General features: G+C 39.0%; 1 protein-coding gene and 1 non-coding gene across 9 annotated transcripts in view; both read left to right on the forward strand.

Moving 5' to 3' along the window:
* The window catches only part of LOC124300051 (collagen alpha-2(IX) chain-like), a 92,704-nt gene that overhangs the window by 20,892 nt on the left and 51,997 nt on the right, over nt 1–19,815 (forward strand). For 7 of the 8 annotated variants that reach the window (XM_046753678.1, XM_046753681.1, XM_046753677.1 and 4 more), the window contains exon 2: nt 12,838–12,932. In XM_046753678.1, the coding sequence (XP_046609634.1) occupies nt 12,916–12,932 (17 nt within the window). In that variant the 5' untranslated portion in view covers nt 12,838–12,915. Of the gene's footprint in view, nt 1–7,587; nt 7,875–12,837; nt 12,933–19,815 lie in introns of those variants that run through there. The other variant, XM_046753680.1, reaches the window with a different exon arrangement.
* On the forward strand, nt 15,101–15,173 carry Trnar-acg (transfer RNA arginine (anticodon ACG)). Its single transcript has one exon. It is a non-coding gene; the product is annotated as a tRNA-Arg (tRNA).

Consider the following 19,815-nt stretch of genomic DNA (forward strand, 5'->3'; position numbering starts at 1 on the left):
GATTCGTATTAACGTATACATCACTAGACGCTTTCATGTCTATGTATTATAATTAATAGATGGCTAAAAAGATGATTCATTAATACAAGAGTTAGTCTCGTCCAGCATCACTTCCTCTTTTATAAGTACTTTTTGGAAATTATCGATTGCGCCGACAACTCCTTTGCCCAGACCGTAAACTCGGTCGTCCTGAAATCCGAAGAATTTGTCTTCGTGCGTCCAAGTAGTAAAAGCGGCGGATCGAGAACAGTTGACAGTCAAGTTAGGGCCTTCCTCTTCGACAACAATCGCGCCGATGTAACTGGGCGTTGTTATGACTGACAATGAGCCACGGCGATCGCCCGCGCTGTTGTTGTTGTCGTCGTCCTCGCTGTCTTTGCGCTCGATTTTAAGCCTGTAGCTCTTCTCTGTCGAAGGAAAACCGAATTCAGTAGGGTGACACTTCGAGTCGCAAGAATACTTGTAGATACAAAGTAATTCGTCGAAGTTCATTTCGTTACAATCTTCGCTATCTCCGTTCATAATATCGTTGAACTGTTCGTAATCGCATCCAGTCCTTGTTTTCTTCGTTGTCGGGCTCCGTTTTCTTTCGTCGATGCAGAAACAACTGTCCTCGTCACTTCCTCGATTGACTTTTTCCAATTTCACCGGCGAGTACCAAGGCACGTCAGGATCTGTTATATCGTCTTTCCACTGTTCGGAGAATCGTAGGTTATCTAAAAAGTCGTCGGCGTCCATACCGCCAGGTCGAAGGTTACGCATCATCATATTCGTGTCGTAAATCGGCTCGAGTGAGCTGAAAGTACTTTGTGCTCTAGTCGTATGATCCAAATTTAGCAGATCTATGGAATTTTCCCTCGCCGTTTGACGTCCGGTACAGTTGCTATCGGGCGGGCCGATTTCTTTCTTGATAAGCAATGCTACATCGGAATTTAAAATAATGTCACCGTAAGCTTCATCGACCGATGGAGGTACCCTTGGAAAAATGTTCCGGCTGTGTCTGTCGCTCTCATTTTTCTTTGCCGGATGTTGACAACTTTCGTACATTCTGTTCAACCGAAGTTTCAACCTTCGGCAATTTGACTTGCATGCTACCTTTTCGCTACGGCGTATGTGACGCTTTTTTACAGAGAGCCTCGAGATGATTTCGTCGCCGATTCTTAGTACGAGTGTTACCTTTTTCCGATCGTTGGGTGGGTGATATTTTTTATTGTGAAGATCCATATCAGAGACGCACTTGAAGGATATATCGCAAATTTTACAACGTTCTCCTATAATTACCACCCGGCAATCAGTGATTTTGTTTCTTACCTCATCGCCAATTAATTCTAAATCGCTGGGGCCGGTATCGGTCGTCTCTCTCATCTTGAGGCCCATGAATTTCATGAAATCGAATTTTGATTTGACGCCGGTGGCATCGAGCGGAATAGATTTGCAATGTTCTCTGATATGATCAGCGAAGTCCGAAGCCATGGAAAAAGTTTTGGAACAAAATTTGCACGTTTTAACAGTACAAAAAACACCCTTCTTACCAAACTTTCTGTCCATGTATATTTCGAACTCTGTATCTAATTTTTGCGCTGTAACATTCGGCAGGCGTTTGTAATTCGCAAAGCCAATAACAGACCCAGGTTCGCGAGAATTTTTATTCCCTCGTAATTGCCCGCAGGAGCGCATGTGATATACAAGTTTTCTCTTCAGCCCAAAGACCTTTTTGCACCCGTGGCATATAAATCTCGGGTGTTCTTTTCTCCTGTGATTTACAAATTCTGTAGTTTTCGCGAACAGGATGTCACACTCCTTACAATAAGACATTGTAACGTGGTCAGCTTGTCGAATGTTGTCAAAAATCTTTCAAACGTCACGGTTTGCCCCCCAATCGAAGTGTGTGTCAATAGTTTTTGTATTCACAACTTTGTCAATTCCAAAGTAAAATACTCGACGACTCTGCAAACGAATCCTCGATCTTCGAAAAATATACGTACCCGTTCGCACCACTTTGGCACTAAAAAAAAAATATTCTTAACAATCAGTTCGTCTTTCAATTGAATTTACTCGGTGTTAAAGCATGATCGCTGTATCGATATAAAAGACCGCAAAGTTTGAGCGGCGAATGCATGCGGCGAAACTATCAAAACTCAGTCCCCGGCGAAACGGAACGGGGCTTATTGTTATTATTTCTGCAGTCGTGACGTCTGACCTCGACCGGCGACCACGAACACTAGACGCGCGACACGGTAAGAAGTGCGCATTCAGAAAAACACTCGAGGGTGGGAGGCGTGTATCATGGGCTTTGAGAGGGGAGTGGGAAGCCGCGTAGGCCACGTGACGAATAATCTGTTTCCGTTCTCGATAAGAGATGTCTCTGTCTACCGAACACTTATTAGCCGTTTAGAGTACAAAACATCGATTTCCATTAGCACGACTCTCTTTGCAAAATAACCTGTCTATATCTCGCATCGATTTTTCACCTTGTCCTTGATTGAGATGCACATATGTGTATGTACCTACGGAAATGACGATTCCATGCTCCGCTAGGTTGTTTTGTCTACCTTGAAGCTCAAAGACAAGGACACCGATTTGTTGATTTTACTTATTCAGAGTTGGCTTTTGTATTTTCTTTTTTTCACATTCAGTTTTTCACGGTCAAGTAATTTGTGACTTTACGCTCGAACCTGTTCGGAAAATATAAAACGCTAATGATGTTCACTTATTAATTTATTATTGCCGAAAAAGACTCGACTAATGTCAAATTATTGTGTGATATACTTGGCTCTCACTTAGACTCGATACGGCAATGAATATATTGTCATAAATTTAACGGACAAATACAAAAAGGAAACAATACCTACATTACAAGTATTCGCAGACTCTGATAATGAGATATTCCATAGTTCGGTGACAATGTATTGTTATCCATAGGGACGATGAACTGAAATCCAACGCCTATAACACTACGTGTACTGCTAGTTCGGCGCCTTCCATTTATGAAGATTTTATTTTGAACGCGCTAAGAAAATTGTCGTTTTTTTCTATTTCAATACTTGTAGAGAGGGATGAAAATGCTGTTAGTATATGTCCGAGTAGAAATGAACGATTGAAATTATTCTCACTACACGTGTAAGGGAATAAGCATACCATGTATAATACGCATTGCACGCCTAACGAAATGTGATGATTATTGAACATAAATATTGAATTTAGTATTTATCTATCACCAGATGGCACAATAAGTCGGAGATCTGCTAAGAGTGCTGATTATGACATACATATTTCCTATGCAGCAAGTATAGTATTAATACGATAAGCAAGCGTTAAGATATGTACGAACTTGTATGAGGTATTCCACACCATTTCCCCTAATCGGTGAAGGTCACCGACGCCGATCTTGGTGTCAATTTTTGTCTCAATTCGTCTATCGAAAAAAAAGAACACGTGTTCGGCCGTTTTTCGATTAGGCTACCTGTGTAGATTTTATGAATTTTCCGATTTTTCAACTTTTTCGAAACAGACTTTTTTCAACTGGCTCTATCTGCAAGAGCTTTCATTCTTTTCAAAAAATGATACAAGTATAAAATGTGTCAATAAGTCCGAGCTTTCTGAAAAAAATATTTGAAAATTTTTTCAACCACACAATTCTAAAATTTTTTCGAAAAAAAAAATCAAAATTTTTTGAATTGCGACGCCTTCGATTTTCCTGAAACTTTTTACTTGCATTCGACCAGTTACAATCAAGTTTTCCGCCAAAGGAAATTATGGACTTCCGATTCGTTCGGGAGTTACACCATCATAAGTGCTGAAAAATTGGAAATATTTTACGGAAATCAATCTTAACTTCGATCAGACAAGTTTTCATGTTATAAAAACACATTTTTGCTAAAAAAAAAAAACTTGTAGCAATATCTCAAACAATGTAAATAAAAACGAGATCACAATTTTTCTTTTCTATGCCAAATGTATTTTCAGGTAGAAAATTGTTGCACGGTCGTGAAATAGATGTACCCAGAAAAACGTTTTAAAAAATCACAAACACATTCGTCTTTCTAGAAGGGATATTTCCTACATCATTGTTATTGTACACTTTCTGGATTGTTTTCAAGACTATTTACGCTGTTTTCGAGCGTAATATAATCGGTACCGACTGTACATGACTCATCGAAAAGGGAGAGACCGTCACACCTCGAGGCGCATACTATTTACGATAGATGTATAATTGAGTTTTTGTATTATATCTACGTGAGTTTGTTGCCGAGGAACACACGCGTCAAGCATTTTTGTGCTGTGATGGGTTGTGCGACGGCAGAACGTCTTGCAAGTTTTATTTACAATTAGAGATGTATAGAAACCGCAATTCCGTTTCCTTCGCTGTTAATGCGTTCCACATGATCTATTTGTCTACTTCCATTGGTAAGTCTATGCCGATTGGGAATTAATGATTGAGCTCCGAAGAAAATGCATATTTCATTAGATGGATGCACCTGGGTTCGTTGTAACGTGCGTTCTTCATCAATATTTTTTTCTTATTTGATAGTACGTAATGCTCATCAATGCTGTTATTATTTCGGTGTGAGTGAACAAATCCGAACTATAATTACGATATTCCGTCCATGGATGTTATCTCTCAAATAAATATATAATAAACGAATGAAAACATGAAATCACTCGGGGGGAAATGAAACTTCGTAATAATATTTGTAAGAAGAATTTCGTGGTTTATATTCTCGGAGTCATACTCGCTGCAACTTGAGACTGTATTATATACATGTGTTCAAGCCATGCGGCCTCTCAAACGTGAAGCCAAAATATCTATCACCATACGACCACAGCTATGGGCAACGGTACTAGTGTAATAGAGAAATCATTCAAATATCCTTCGGTATACGTAGTTGCTAATCGATTATCGGAATTGGTTGAATCCAATTTCCATACACCGTAACAAAATATACTGTACACTTTGAATTACTCGTTAGAACGACTAAAAAATTATTGTTATTATTGCACGTTGCTACTTGGCTCCGTGTTCAATTATTATTAATAGGACCCTTTTCTATTTTTATTTAAATTTGTTATTTGTTGATTTAATTTCAATCAAAAAGTACCGAATGTAGATATTCTTGTGGAAGGTAACCTCTGAAGCTCATTTGACTGCATTAGAAATTTGATTTTTTGGTACCGCAGTGTCTTCTACAGCTGCCAGTAAGAGCTAATAATGAAGTCAATTACGTAGGGTTTACTACGGGTTCAACAGCAAGCAATTAGTAGAATGAATAAATATTTCGGAAATTGTAAGTTGAAAGTCTATTATAATCAACGTCCTTATGTTTTAGTTAGTTCAACATACTCGTAATTCAATTCTCTTACTTCTATTTTTATCTCTTGCGTTCTCAAATTCATTGAATGATTAAAAGGAAACTTGTGCTACTGTCCATAGAACGTCTAGACGTTATGAATAAATAGATACGTAGAAGAAGAAATCAGTGATCCTGAGCACATAAAGTGAGTCAGGCGTCAAAAGACCTACCCACGTACTATACACGAGTAGCAAGTCTCGACCTGTTCGAGCATGCTCGTGCCTGTTTGTCAGTGCAGGTAGCAAGTAGCAAGTTCAAAATTTCATCGAATCCAACGTGGTTATCACACTGCATTCTCTCGATCCCTTGTTATTTTTTCGTGGTAATAACTGAGCATAATTCTAATGCTATCGTATAATGTATCATATTATAGAAAGCACAGCTACAGTTCGTAGGGATATTTCTAATTTGACTTTCCTGATTTATGTTGATCTACAGCTGCCATGTCTACAAAAAGTTAGCATTTAGTTGCGTGTATGTCTAGCTATGTGTGCAGATTTTAAAAGCACATTTTACACAGTTATCCGTCAAATAGTTTGTTCTCGGTTCGTTGTTGATATATTGTTTTTCGAAAGTTTGATCACCAGAATTATTAAGATGAAATTTTTAATCATTCATTATCTTATAATATTATATTATACGTGTGCACGTCTCAAAAATAACAATTATTCAAACACCTAAGGGGGTATTTTGTTGCCTTCAACTCCGTCCACTTGTTTTACTGTCGGTAAATTGCTGAATTCTTGTCACTGCAATTAAAAGTTGAGTAAAATTTGTTCTTATTACACAAAAAATAAACATTTGCCGTTCTAGTTTCTTGTAATTTTCGTAAAAGATTCTTGACAAGGATTTGTTTGTGGTTTTTAAAAGACTTGCTATACTGAAAGAAATTTCCATCTGTGGTTACAATGCAGCTTTCAACTTTTTTCACTTTTTACCATAAGTGAAAAATTCAACTTTGAGTCCAAACGAATCGAATTTCGAAACTGTAAACAGAAACTATATTATGTGTTACTATCCTTTTTGGTTGTGGTCATCTGTGACAGATTTTCGTGTAACTTTTGTGATATTTTAATATTGCTGCAGTAATAAATAGATGTAAGGCCTTCTTCAACAGAACTAGAAAATGCTACATCGCAATTGTGTAATCGTCTATTAACAAGCAGAATTGACAAGTTTCTTGTGGCGGTCACCCGCCACCGGCAAGCCGGCGAAAAACCATAAAAATATTTCCGTTTCTCCATGTGTATCTTTTTCCATAGTACTTTACAACTAACCTTCGAGTGCCCAGGCCTCGCCTCGCTAGCCGAGGGCTAAGGGTTTGACCGCGCCGGAAATTTCCCTACAGGTGGCATTTATGGCGCGACGCGACCCTTGGCCTCGACTCGGGGGCGAGCCTGCACTTTTTCTTCATCTCTACCCCAGTCTTCGCCACGCTCTTGGCACATACGTATCTATCAACTCGTTCCGGATCGCTACCCGGTTCCGCACATCGAGGATTTCTCCCAGAGCCTCCAGGGGAACAACATATTCTCCACAATAGATCTGGTGAGAGCGTATAACCAAATCCCCGTAGCACAAGAAGACGTTCCGAACAGCTATCACGACTCCATTCGGCCTGTACGAATTCCCATTCATGTCGTTCGGCTTACGCAACGAGCACAGACGTTTCAACGTTTCATGGACGAGGTACTCCGCGGCTTGGAATTTTGCTACGTGTACATCGATGATATCCTCGTAGCCTCACGGACAGAAGAGGAGCATCTGCAATATCTGGGGGAACTTTTCAGGCGGTTGAAAAGCTACGGAGTGCTGGTAAATCGAGCAAAATGCATTTTCGGGGCAGTAAAAGTAAAATTCCTGGGTTTATAGCGTGTCCGGCGAGGGCACTCGGTCGCTGGCGGAAAAGGTTGAAACCATCCGCACCTATCCAAAGCCCGTAACTACAAAACAGCTACGACAATTCCTGGGTATGGTAAACTTCTATCGTCGTTTCATACCCAAGGCTGCATACCTGCAGGCACCCCTGAACGACCTTCTTCAGGGAAACGCTAAGGGACGAACCCCGGTAAAGTCGAACACGGAGGCTGAACAAGCTTTTGAAGCGTCAAAGGAAAGCCTAGCGCAAGCCACGTTGCTAGCTCTTCCCGCAAGCGACGCCGAACTCGCAATCGTCTGCGTTTCTTTTCGAAGAAGCTCAGCACAGCCGAGCAGAAGTACGAAGCGTACGACCGAGAGTTATTAGCCATCTATTTAGCAACTTTTGTTGCAACAGTTTTCGTGTATGACCCACAACAAAGACGTTATTTAACAAAATGTGGGGTCTCAAAAGTTTAAACAATCGTTACGGACAAATCCGTACCTAACTTTTTCGGGGGTAGGTGAAAATATGTTCGTCCGTCTGTGATGAACCTATAAAAAAATCGGCTAACCTACGTTATTCCTGAATAGAACTTTATTTTATTCTGCTGGACTATACGAAGCACCGCACAAAGAGGAGACCCCGAGTATAGGATACGCTGTGTAATGGATTCCATCTCATTCTTTTGCACGTTCAATATATATGTTTGTCTCTTTCTATAACGCCTCAAGTTTTCGTGTTACACTTGATTTTACTCCTCATATAATTTCCGTACCGGGCCCTATAACTCAAATCGTTTCTTAAGGAGTAAACTCCAGAAATAAATAAATAAATAGATTATACAGTAGCATTTTAGTGAAATTTTTCTCACTTTTCATATTGAAACAGTGATAAAGTGATGTAGCTATAGTATCTTGTGGTACAAGTGTGGAAAGTAGGTGATTTTCGACGAGTGGGCGGTTTGTAGCATTTGCCAAGGCGAGCGCTGTAATCACACGGGTCAGATATCGCCCATCCGTACGCGAGACACACACTATTTTTTTAACACCTGCGAAGGAAAGTTCCATTTGGGATGCAAACGAATGTGATATAATTCGAAAGAAGTCTATAAAGGGCAATCAAGATGTCCAGAGACACAAGCCCAGCTAGGTAAAATACAAGCTAAACGCGTAGACACGAAATTGAACTCACGGTGAGACAAGGCTTTACATTTTTTGGTAACTAGATTAGAAGTGAGGATAACTCAAGGTCACGCCAAAGCGGCACACTCGAGGTGGCTTCTGCGTGTTCCATTTTGGGTATATTTCAGTGGTAAAGTCTATGCGTAAAATTATTTTTTGCAACACCTGCATGGAAAGTCCATTTTTATGCACCATTTACAAGCACCGAAAGTAGTCTTTTATACACATGTGCGGGAAAAACTTTCGCGCATTGCTAGCGGTGTGAGAAAAAAACTTTCGCACATTGCCGGCGGTATAAGATAAACCTTCGCACATTGCTAGCGGTGTGCGAAAAAGACGGTTGCGCTTTTATCCACAGTTGCGCACTTCGCAAAAAGCTGCACTAGCGCCACCGATGGAATAGTTTGTCACATTTTGCCGTGCTCGACATCGTCACTGAACAGACATCGTGCCGTGGTTTCGTGTAAATATAATCGTGTATGTCGGACTTTCCATTACAGGTGTAGCAAAAAATAGAGTTCGATACACGCGCGAAAGTTGGCAATGCCTATCTCGCATGAATGCGCCACACTCGCCTTTCAACTCGTCTACGGGTTCGTGCTGCGCCTTCACGCTTGTGCGGGCATTGCCACTTTCGCGCACTAGTATCGAAAAACACCATTTTACATATAGCGTGCGATAAGTTTGTTATACCGTGCCTACGGCACGTGCGGTAAGCGAATGTTATCTTTACAGTGACTTCTAGAATTGTAATACTATATTCCTGCGCACTGTGTATTTACTAGATTATAATCGATGTAAACAAACGTAGCGCTAAAATTGGATACGTGAAGTAGACAAAACAATTTATGAAAAATGATGGGTATAACACTTCCCCAAAACGTTCTGGAGATCTTTATTGTTTTTTACAATTAGTTTTGATAAGCATTTGATACGTTAAAGTACATATACTTTTGAATAAGCCAACTTTGCTTTAGAAGCTTTACCTAAATATAGAATTACCAGATATTAAGCCGAAAGACGTTGCTATTCGAAATTTGTGTCAAAGCTCCATTCACCAGGTACTTATTCCATATTTTTACCAATAGGATTTTGAAAAAATGTGAGTGTTGTCTCTTAAGGACTTCTCATCTTTCAACTTATTGTTAGAGAACACCATAGCACTTTGCAGGAACTGTATCAAGCACTCCGATCGAAATAACATGTTTCTCGAAATGAAATGATTTATAAAGTTAACCTTGCACCTAAAAGTTAAATAGTATATTGTGTAACAAAGAGGCAAACTCGGAGTTTTCGGGCCGAGCAAAAGTTTGCAAAATGAGTCGTAGGTGAGCATGCATACTAGCCGAAGACGAGTATGCTTGTGCGTGCCAAACGCGAATATTGCAAATACGCGAGGCGAAACGATAGTTTCCTCCTCGTTGCACACAGTTCTTTATGCATCAAGAGTATGTTACGTATTTTTTCACGAAGTACGAAATTGTAGTTAGGGTTGCGTAATGTTAGATTGGTTTGCGATAGCGCATGCGCACAATACAGAAAAATCCAGATTTAAAAGTGGTCTCTTCTGTACCCCGTGCATGCGCATTTGCAGACTCACTCTACCTTCGTCACTAATCTCTCTTCTAACTGGTTGTGTGTCCTATACTTCCAGCACACGACAGCTTACGCCTATTAAAAGCCCCAAAAACCGACACTAGCGCAGCAATATCTGAAGCTAAACTAACGGGTCACGTGGGTGGTAGCATACCAGAAACAGATTTAATTACATGGTACAGCGTGGGAAATTTTGAATGCATGTGCCTCGTGGAAAAAATTACGATATTTCTCTGTTTTTCATTATATACTTACGTAAAGAAATGCACTGACCAATGTATTTTCTCTATTTCCTTACAAAAACAATAAAACCCCGTTCCTACAGGAACGCTCATGTGCTGTCAGTTTTGGCGAGCCACGTGATTCGTTAGTTCCGTTTAAGCTGTTGGAGCGCTGGTGTCGATTTTGTCTGCATCTAATCGACTCAGGCTGAGGACGCTAGTCAGCCATCCAGTTAGTATAGAGATCAGTTGCCGTCACAGAAACGGGTACTTTGAGTACGGAAAACACGCATGAAAAATTGCGTAAAACATGCTCGCGCTATATAAATAGATGTCCCGTACTAAATCCTTAGAACTACTGTCGAAGTCAGGTGAAAATTCCAGAAGTCTAACGAAAAGTCAGCCGACTCGTTAATACTCGGTGAATTTGGAATCTAGGCTGCAAACTTCATATATAATATCCTTTAACGTCACAAAATCTCACGAATAGCGTGTGTCAGGCACCCAAAAAGTTTATATTGAGAATCGACTAGCCATCTGCTACAAGTTCTATTTCAGAGAAAGAGACGATTTTTTTTCTATTCTAAAGTATCATTTCTAAAATTCCTGAAAGTGGTAGTACGTGTAATAAATCCAGGAAGTAAGAAAGAAGGAGACGAAAATCCGAAATACAAAGCTGGACCAGATTTCAGCGCAGAGTTAGTAGTACCGATTTTTGCCACTCTTGCGTCTGTGTTCTTTGGTCATTCAAATATTATGATTATTAAGTGTTGACCAGGTGTTGACAGCTGCCTGGTTTACATATTTCGAACGACCGAAGAACAGAAACGCGGTGAAGTGAAAGAAATCGGTACTACTAACTTTGCACCAAACAGGCGTAATTTTTGCTGGCACGCAGGCTTCAGTTTCATCTTCTTCTCTCTTACTTCCTGGATAAATCCAACAATGCAAACCGGTGCCCCCGGTGCCATAAAATTTTTGTCTCGAACTGTTGTCGTAACAACCTCGTTTTTCGAGGTGTTCAATGGTTAAGTACGAATGGAACACCCTGTATATACTTCTTTATTACGCCAGGTCAGTTTGACCTGAACAAAGGCGTAATAAGGCATCCCTAGTTAACAAAGCGATAACGTAGCGAAAACCTTCTGTAGGTAGAGTAATAATCCGAAGCACTTGGGACAATGAACTTGTGCATCGTATGTCACTACATAATGAAGGGGGAAACACAGCGTACCGAGTGTCCGAAACTCGTTTCAATAAATTGCCGAAACTAGTCATACCGAGCTACTAAATCCGAGTCTTGCTTACTGTAAAGATTGAAGGTATTCCACGACTTGGGAGATCTTATGTTAATAGTGAAAACTCGCTAACTGTCTCAAGACTTGTGCCAGAAATGTCACAGTGTGTGACTTGTTCTGTTACGCGCCTGATTTCACGACATTGTATCGATAAAAGTATAAGTATACTTCGTATATAAATATAAATTAGGTAACTGAATGATTATTGCACGCAAAGTTATTTTTACATGCTATTCTGTCCATGGTGTTTCCAATTATTCCTTTTCATTGACTGTGTTTTAATATCGACCAATTGATTATTTTAAAACAAATCAATTCTCCAGAGCTAATTATTCTTAACGTTCGTCAAATTACTAAGGTTCGTTCTGATTAACTACTACATAAGATTGAGTTGAAACTTGGTTATGAATCACTTTTGTAAGCCCCTTAGAAGATAATTGTGGTGCTGTCGGGAGGTTAGTTACTGTATGACGCCAGAGAATATGGTTTACAAGTTGTTTATTGCCAGAAAAAATCGGGTTACACAGTTCGGATGGCGTAGTAGAAAATGCGGAAGGCAGGGAAAATAAGCGAAACGAGTTGATAGATACGTATGTGCCAAGAGCGTGGCGAAGACTGGGGTAGAGATGAAGAAAAAGTGCAGGCTCGCCCTCGAGTCGAGGCCAAGGGTCGCGACGCGCCATAAATGCCACCTGTAGGGAAATTTCCGGCGCGGTCAAACCCTTAGCCCTCGGCCAGCGAGGCGAGGCCTGGACACTCGAAGGTTAGTTGTAAAGAACTATGGAAAAAGATACACATGGAGAAACGGAAACATTTTTATGGTTTTTCGCCGGCTTGCCGGTGGCAGGTGTCCGCCACAATAATCAATACCAAATGATACGATTTCAGACGCTAGCTTATCTGCGCGATTGACAATCGAATCCAGATTCCAGGTATTTGGTAAATTGTTTAATTTGTAATTGGACAAAAATCGCACGACAGTTTTTAAAAACTGACGATTGAGTATCGGGTAAGTCAGCAAGGATTAGAACTAGTACTATAGAATTTACATCAACCTAACTTAACCCAACTGCACCTTTACTTCTTTTGTTCATCTTTTTCAAGAGTTCACATTACGTAGATCTGTATACACGGTAAATATATGATGAAGCTAAAAGTGGCAAGCGAGCCACTAATTATAAACATGCTTGAGCTTGTTGGTATGCAGCGAAACCGGAACAAAGAATAACTTGAGACCGCGGGTTGAAGATGGTACAAACTTGTCAAATTCATATACAAATTTACAACAATGTTTAAATCATACGTGAATATTATATTTTTTCATTTCAGGTACGAAAACGTAAACCTCGAGTAATGATGGCTTCAACAATCTTGGCTTCATAGCGCGTACATTGAGGGAGAGTTAAGATGCCGCATGCTGGGAGGTAAGACAAACATCATTAACTTACCTGATGGATACTATGGTACACGTTTTTCAAATTTATGTATTTTATCTGGCGGGTTCAACGGAGTCACAATCGCTGCAACAATTTCCTTGAAAGATAAAGCGATCACGAGTTAGCTGTGGGCTGCATTATTGAAGATGGAAGTTTACCTTTGTTCGTACTAGTTAAACTAGTTTACTCATAATATCTGAACGCACAAACTAGAGTGCAGTAGAATAATATTATTTTCGAAATTCTATGGACAGACCTCCGTGGATGTCTTTCAGCGAAATGAAAGTCATATAAGGTTTGGTGTATTGTTGTATGGACTACAGAAATGTTTCATTCTCATAACTGTGAAACTGAAATATCAACTACGTTAACTTTACAAAGGTTACTCTAAAAACATTTTTTATACTTTAGCCCACAATCATTTTTGGGAAGAACGCGAGTGACTTGAATTATCATGGTGTATGATTCGAAATAGTGCGCTTATTAAAAATGCTTCAAATTTAAAGCATACATTTAACGAATCGCAATTATCACAATCTCTTAATTGGTAATCGTTTTTCGTCCACGTGCGGTTGTTCCAAAACTTTGTTAACTCAAGCTGCAGTTTACTCTGGTATTTACTTTTCTATCTAAGGGAACAACACCATGAATTGCCTCGCATTAGCCTCCTTCTCCAATGAAAGATACCACTCCTCTCCTGTCCAATTCAATGCCCAGGACATATCCTCATATACTTATTCTTGAAAATAACCTGGCCACCAGATTCTTTGTATTATGATAACGCTATGTCCCGATTATCGCTTCGAATTTTAAAGGGGTGAATTGTTTGATACGTTTGAGCTATTTATAATCACATGAAGTTGACAGTGTGGTATGGGAAAATCAGTGCCGCACATCATCGAGTGTAAGTGTTCGTTAATATGTTTGTAGATATTAAAATGTCACAAAATTGAGTTTTGACAAAACGGGCTTATGCTAAAATAGCTACTCTGTAATGAAGAATTCCTTAACATCCCTCGTGTCATGTTCTATTTTTAAGCGGTATTGTAGGTTTTCCGCCCCCGTTCTGATTTCATAGTTCCCTATGGTGATTGGTGCCACTTCTACGTCTGTAGCATTGTTTCACGTTCCAGACTCTCGACCCTGGGGCTGACCTTAACCTATAAACAGAATTATAAACATAATTGTTTGACGTTTTCATTCGGAGTATAAGCACAAAAGTGCACCACATGTCTGGGTTCACGAGAATTTTTAGACTTACGACGTCAATGTCGATAAGCTACGAAACAAAATAACGAACGAAACGTGGACATGAAGCCTGCGCATTGTTCTTCTGATTTTTGAGTCACATTGCATGGCAGTGTTTTGACTATGGGATTCAATTACAAATTCAAGTGACTACGGGTAGCAGCTTGATTCGTAATTTGTTAGGAGTAGGCACTGATAGTAATTTAATGCAGGAATGTCAAGTGCCGCTTAGAAGAGGAAGAGATCGCAAAATAAGCACATTATATATATCTTTTTGCGGGATGAAAATATACCGTGACTCATTAGAATGCCTATAGGCATGTAGGCGGGAAAGGAATTAATATACAAATGATTACTGCTACAGCAGTTTAAAATATATATTTATGGGGTAGCTACGTGCCAGTAAAATGAAGTAAAGCAATACATTTTATCTTTCACACTATGATATCTTTATTCAAGGATTTTCAACTTTTTAATTTTAGAACAAAATGACCCGCAAGCACGTAAGTGGTCATGTACAATCAAACTGAAAACATTACGTCACAGGCTACGGTATTTTCTCTACCCACGAAGCAATGAAGCGCTATTATTAGCAAGTCTGGCCTTTCTTCGTATATCTTATAATATACAGGGTTAAGTGGGTGATTTTCGTAGGTTGTGCACACTAATCAAGTGTTTCTTCAAACCTTCTTGAATATGACTTATTAGTACGTTTTACTTAAGTTTTGTTTCGTTATGTTCGTTATGTTATGAAATCAATGATCCGAAATTCATGCAGCGTAGAGACCGCCATTTCATTAGTTTTCACTTGTAACAAAAATAAATATCGACATTCCTTCGAGGAAATCGTGGATATTTATGAAAAAGCAATCCAAGTGGGTTGCATAAGTTGATGAATCATGTAACACGGTCCTGTGGCGCAACGGATAACGCGTCTGACTACGGATCAGAAGATTCCAGGTTCGAATCCTGGCAGGATCGAACACAAATTTTTTTCTCCTCCTTTCACACTTCGGTGTTTAACTGCTGTCAACTGCAGTATAAACGAGGTGTTATGGGACATGCGGTAAAGCGTATTGGTAAACAACAAATTACGTAGCTAGTGTCTCTCATTGTCATCTGTCTCGTGGCATGAGTGCATAACCTAGCCACGAATGCCCGTCCATGTATCTGGTTTAAGGGGGTGCCCTGATCGATTTCGAAGTTGACGTATATATTTCCAAATATCTGGTAAAGAAATAATTAGTGCGTTCAAACCCCGAAGGAGAAGGTGGTATGTTCTAAACTGGCTCCAGCGGGGTGGTTCAAGTTTCCCCGTCCACTTTCTTACATGAGAGCTTATGACATTCTATGACCACAGAAATAAAAATTAATGTTGAAAAGGAAGTTGACTAGTAAAAGTAGTAGCATTGATAATGATAATAATAATAACAAACAATGAACATTCGTTTGCTTTTCTATCTCAAGAGTGCGCTGCGAAAAAATTGTGTTACCAACAAACGTAGAGGAGAACTCAAAAGTTCTACTAAGCTTTGATTACTTCATCACCCAGCTTGATTCAGGTGGTAATGTTTTGCAATGGGTTGTCGAATAAGGGTCTTATGCTAAGGCATTAAGTGTCACCCCGCCAGTATTGCCAACCATACGGTCAGGACCGTATTTGTACTGTAATTTCGTCTCCTGTACGGACATACCGTCCAGTTGCTCGACCTCACGCTAAATGTACGATCCTGGAAAAGTTGTAGGAATTTAAGTAATTTTTTGGCTAGCCTATGCAAAAGAATCAAGTACAGAAGTATAAAGAAACTGTCCCAGTAATTCACATTTCTGGTTATATGTTTGTAATTAATTCTTCAAAAATAAAAAAAATTAAGTTTTCTACAAGTCTCCAGCAACTGCTTCGTGTGATTGAAAAATTGTTGAATGTAAAAATGTCAATAATGTGGTTAAAACCTATCTGGTCCTTGAGAAAGGAAGCAAAATCGTGGTAATTGTACGACCATAAAATATAAAGAACAAAAATGTACACCGCGAAATCTTTGTACGGTTGTGAAATTTCAAAGTATGGTCCATTTTCACTTTGAGCACGACCTGTAGCCACCAGAGGGTTGGTAACTCTGCATCCCGCTGCCTGGCTTGCTACTTCAGTTCAAACTCAACCTTCGTTGATAGTGCGTCGTGCGAGAACACAAAACAAAAAAAGTAAACTTCAAAATTCAACAAGAATTGTACTATTTTAATTTTTCAAGATGATCTCGGCTCCTGGAGATATGTAGAAAATATTTCTGTAGTAGTTCAATTTAAAAGTATTGTTTAACCGCTTAAAATACGGCCATGTTCGGTACCCTCTCGAAAACGATATACATTTAAACACTTCTATTTTGAAACAGATAAAAAGTACCATTTTCTACCATTTCTTACAACGATTCAAATTCAGGGCTTCAGGTGAGTTTATTAGCTTACGAAATCAACAAAAATCGGATGTTCCTACCTGCTCCTTTGGCTGTTACGATTTTTTTTCATAATTTGTGCACAGTTTGAACGGGTGCGCACAAATAAGTATTATTGTCTTATCTGTCATAAATTAGATGAATAAATATTACGTTGACGTGTTTTTGTGACTTCAATATTGGAAAACTAACTGATAAATAGAACGAAAAACGCTCTAAAAAAAATTTAGTTTATCAAATGAGTTACATGGTACTTTATTCGTTATAGTCTACGTTAAATGTTTGAAGTTTTCGTACGCAAATCAGTTTCAAATTCTCTGTAGCTCAGTTACACAGGGTCTAGTAAGGAAGTATTACTCTTTATATGGAAGGAGGTTTTCAACATGGTGAAAGGTCATTTGAAGGATAGATTGCTTACTGTATTGGAACACCTTGAATTGCAAATCTCCGAGAAGAGTGGACGTTCAGTACTTATACCAAAAGATATGAGGCAGTCCGTTTCAACGTTATTTAACAAATTGAGAACAATGTGGCAATCGGTCTGTAGGGGAGAAAAAAAGGTTTTACAAAAAATATATGTCATGGGTTAATGTGCAAGTGTCTTCTCCCGTACCTGCTACTTTTCAGAAGACATCAACCAATAAGGGTGGTCACCCTTCCAAGTAGTTTGAGTCACTAAGTGAAAGGTGGAAAGAAGAAGGCCGTGAAACGTTGACTACGAACGAGTCGTCATATGCTGTTCAAATAAGCCTTTTTTCCTCAGGACAATTGGATGCTTCGAAAGTTGCACGAAAACACAGAATCGACAGTAAACGAAGAACGCTACATCGAAGATCATATAAAAGACATTTGTTCCTTGCGAAACAATACTACATCAGAACGATATCTCACTTGAATTTGAAATGATGTAATCAATGATCGATGGGAAAGTTTGCAACGCATTTACATCTATGAGTTCTTCTCTATGTTGCTACTTATGTGAAGCTACATTCAAAGATGTTAATGACGCTAATGACTTTGATACTCTTCTAGAAAGAAAAGTCAACGAAGACAATTTCAGGTTCGGAATATCTGCATTGCATGGATGGATACGGTTTTTCGAATGCTTTTTGTATTTATCCTACAAACTGAAAATTACAACAATGGCAGGCACGTACTGAGAAAGGCAAACGGATTATATAAGAGAGCAAGAGAGTTGTTCAAAAGGGTTTCCGTAGGAAATTAGGACTCGTCGTTTATTATCCAAAGCCTGGATTCAGCAGTACCAATGATGGCAGTACACCTCGGAGCTTTTTCGGAAACTCAAATGTGTTTGCTGTGATAACGGGGGTCAACGAAAATTTGATCAAACGATTGTAGGTTATTCTGCAGGCTATTTCCAGTGGTCATGATATTACCCTTACGGAAAAAACCCCCAATTTTACACCCAAAATAATCCTCAACCTCCAGAGGGTAAATTCGTACCCCTTAATTCAGGGTTAACCTCGAATTCGAAGGTTTACTCCCAAGTCGAGGGTTTACTCCCAAGTTGAGGGCTTACCTCTTAAGTGAGGGTTAACCCCCAAGTCAAGGGTTTACCTCCAAGTTGAGGGTGAACCTCCCAATCGAGGATTCACTTTGAAAGAATTCTCGAATCAAGAGCTTATTATGTCATTTTATTGGGATTATAGATGTAACGGTATTACAAAAGTGCATTACACACGATTAGTAAAGACAATAGAAACTGAGTAATCAACAAGTTGTCTGGTTATTTCTCATTTGATATCTTGAGGCAATCATATACATCTATTATATATGCATTTGGATATTGATTTTTATCATTGAATGCCACGAAAATGATATATTAACATTATTAAATTATTGTATATCTATACGAATTCGCGTTTAATATAGAAGAAGGGTATAATGTATCCCCACGCACAAAAATAATCGTAAATAAAATTTAATGTACGTATGTATAATTCATACAGCCATGAAGAATTATCTATACCCGATGCATTCCGTTCATTATTATATTATAACGAAGATGTATGCGTACATGTACAATGTACATACACTACATGAAAATACATAAAACATTTGGATTCGCTAATTTTCAGATAATTTCCAAGTACTGTCATATAAAAAATCACTGAGAAAATCGAAGAGGGTCAATGTTTTTGATTCACCGAGTTGACGTGGGAATCCCCATATATAGTGTAGTTTATGATTTCTAATTTCAACCCTGAAAAAACTAAGTAGTATTCTTTTGGAGCGTTGCATAATGGCATGCAGGGTAAGTGAAATGCAATATCAATAGTGATCCTTATACCATACAATGCGATGGCTTAATTCCAGCGAGTTGCTCGAAAGTTGAATTCAAATTGAATCATTGGTTTTGCCATAAATAATATACACATAGATCATTTCAGATGTTATTGAGAATAATAGAACTTCAACGAATATCATAAGAATTACCTTGGTAATTTCACGGGTTATGTTACCCTGCCATAGAATCAAGGGTTCACCACCAATCTTTTACATATTATATTTTCGCGTTGACACCCAAATTTTATAGTTTACCCTCAAGAAGAGTTAGGTGTATCCCTTGGGATTGCAGGGGACAGTCCCCGCAATGTTGATAGTTCACCTTCACATTTACCATCAGTTAAATTTTGGGGATACGAATCACCTTCATGTCTTGGGGATTGAACCTTCAATTGTTAGGAATTAACCTTTATCGTTAAGGGTTTACCTTTAACGTTGGAGGTGTACCGTCAACGTTGAGGCTTCACCTTCAACTCTTGGGGATGAACCTTCAATTGTTGAGGATTAATCTCCAACTGTTGGAGATAAAACCTCCATTAATGATGCTTTATCCTCAACTTTCAGGGTAAACCCCTAAATTGTGAGGCTTACCCCCATAAATTCAGGATTTTTTTCCGTGAGGGGAGTACTGATAAATTTCAAGAATATGCGGAGGAAATTGCGCGAATATTTAGTAAATTATATCCATGGTATTATATGCCTACCTCTTTGCCCCATATTGCAATCCATGGGTCACATATCCCAAGCTGCTCAAGAAGCTAGAAACAAAGACATCAAAAGTGTTCGAGAAACTTCATGACGAATGTATTTGAAACCAAAAACAATGGAAGATGTTTTCAATCGGCTCATCTGATCCGTACATTTCA

This window comes from Neodiprion virginianus, chromosome 3 (genome assembly GCF_021901495.1).
Source record: "Neodiprion virginianus isolate iyNeoVirg1 chromosome 3, iyNeoVirg1.1, whole genome shotgun sequence".
In the NCBI taxonomy this organism is placed as follows: Eukaryota; Metazoa; Arthropoda; class Insecta; order Hymenoptera; family Diprionidae; genus Neodiprion; species Neodiprion virginianus.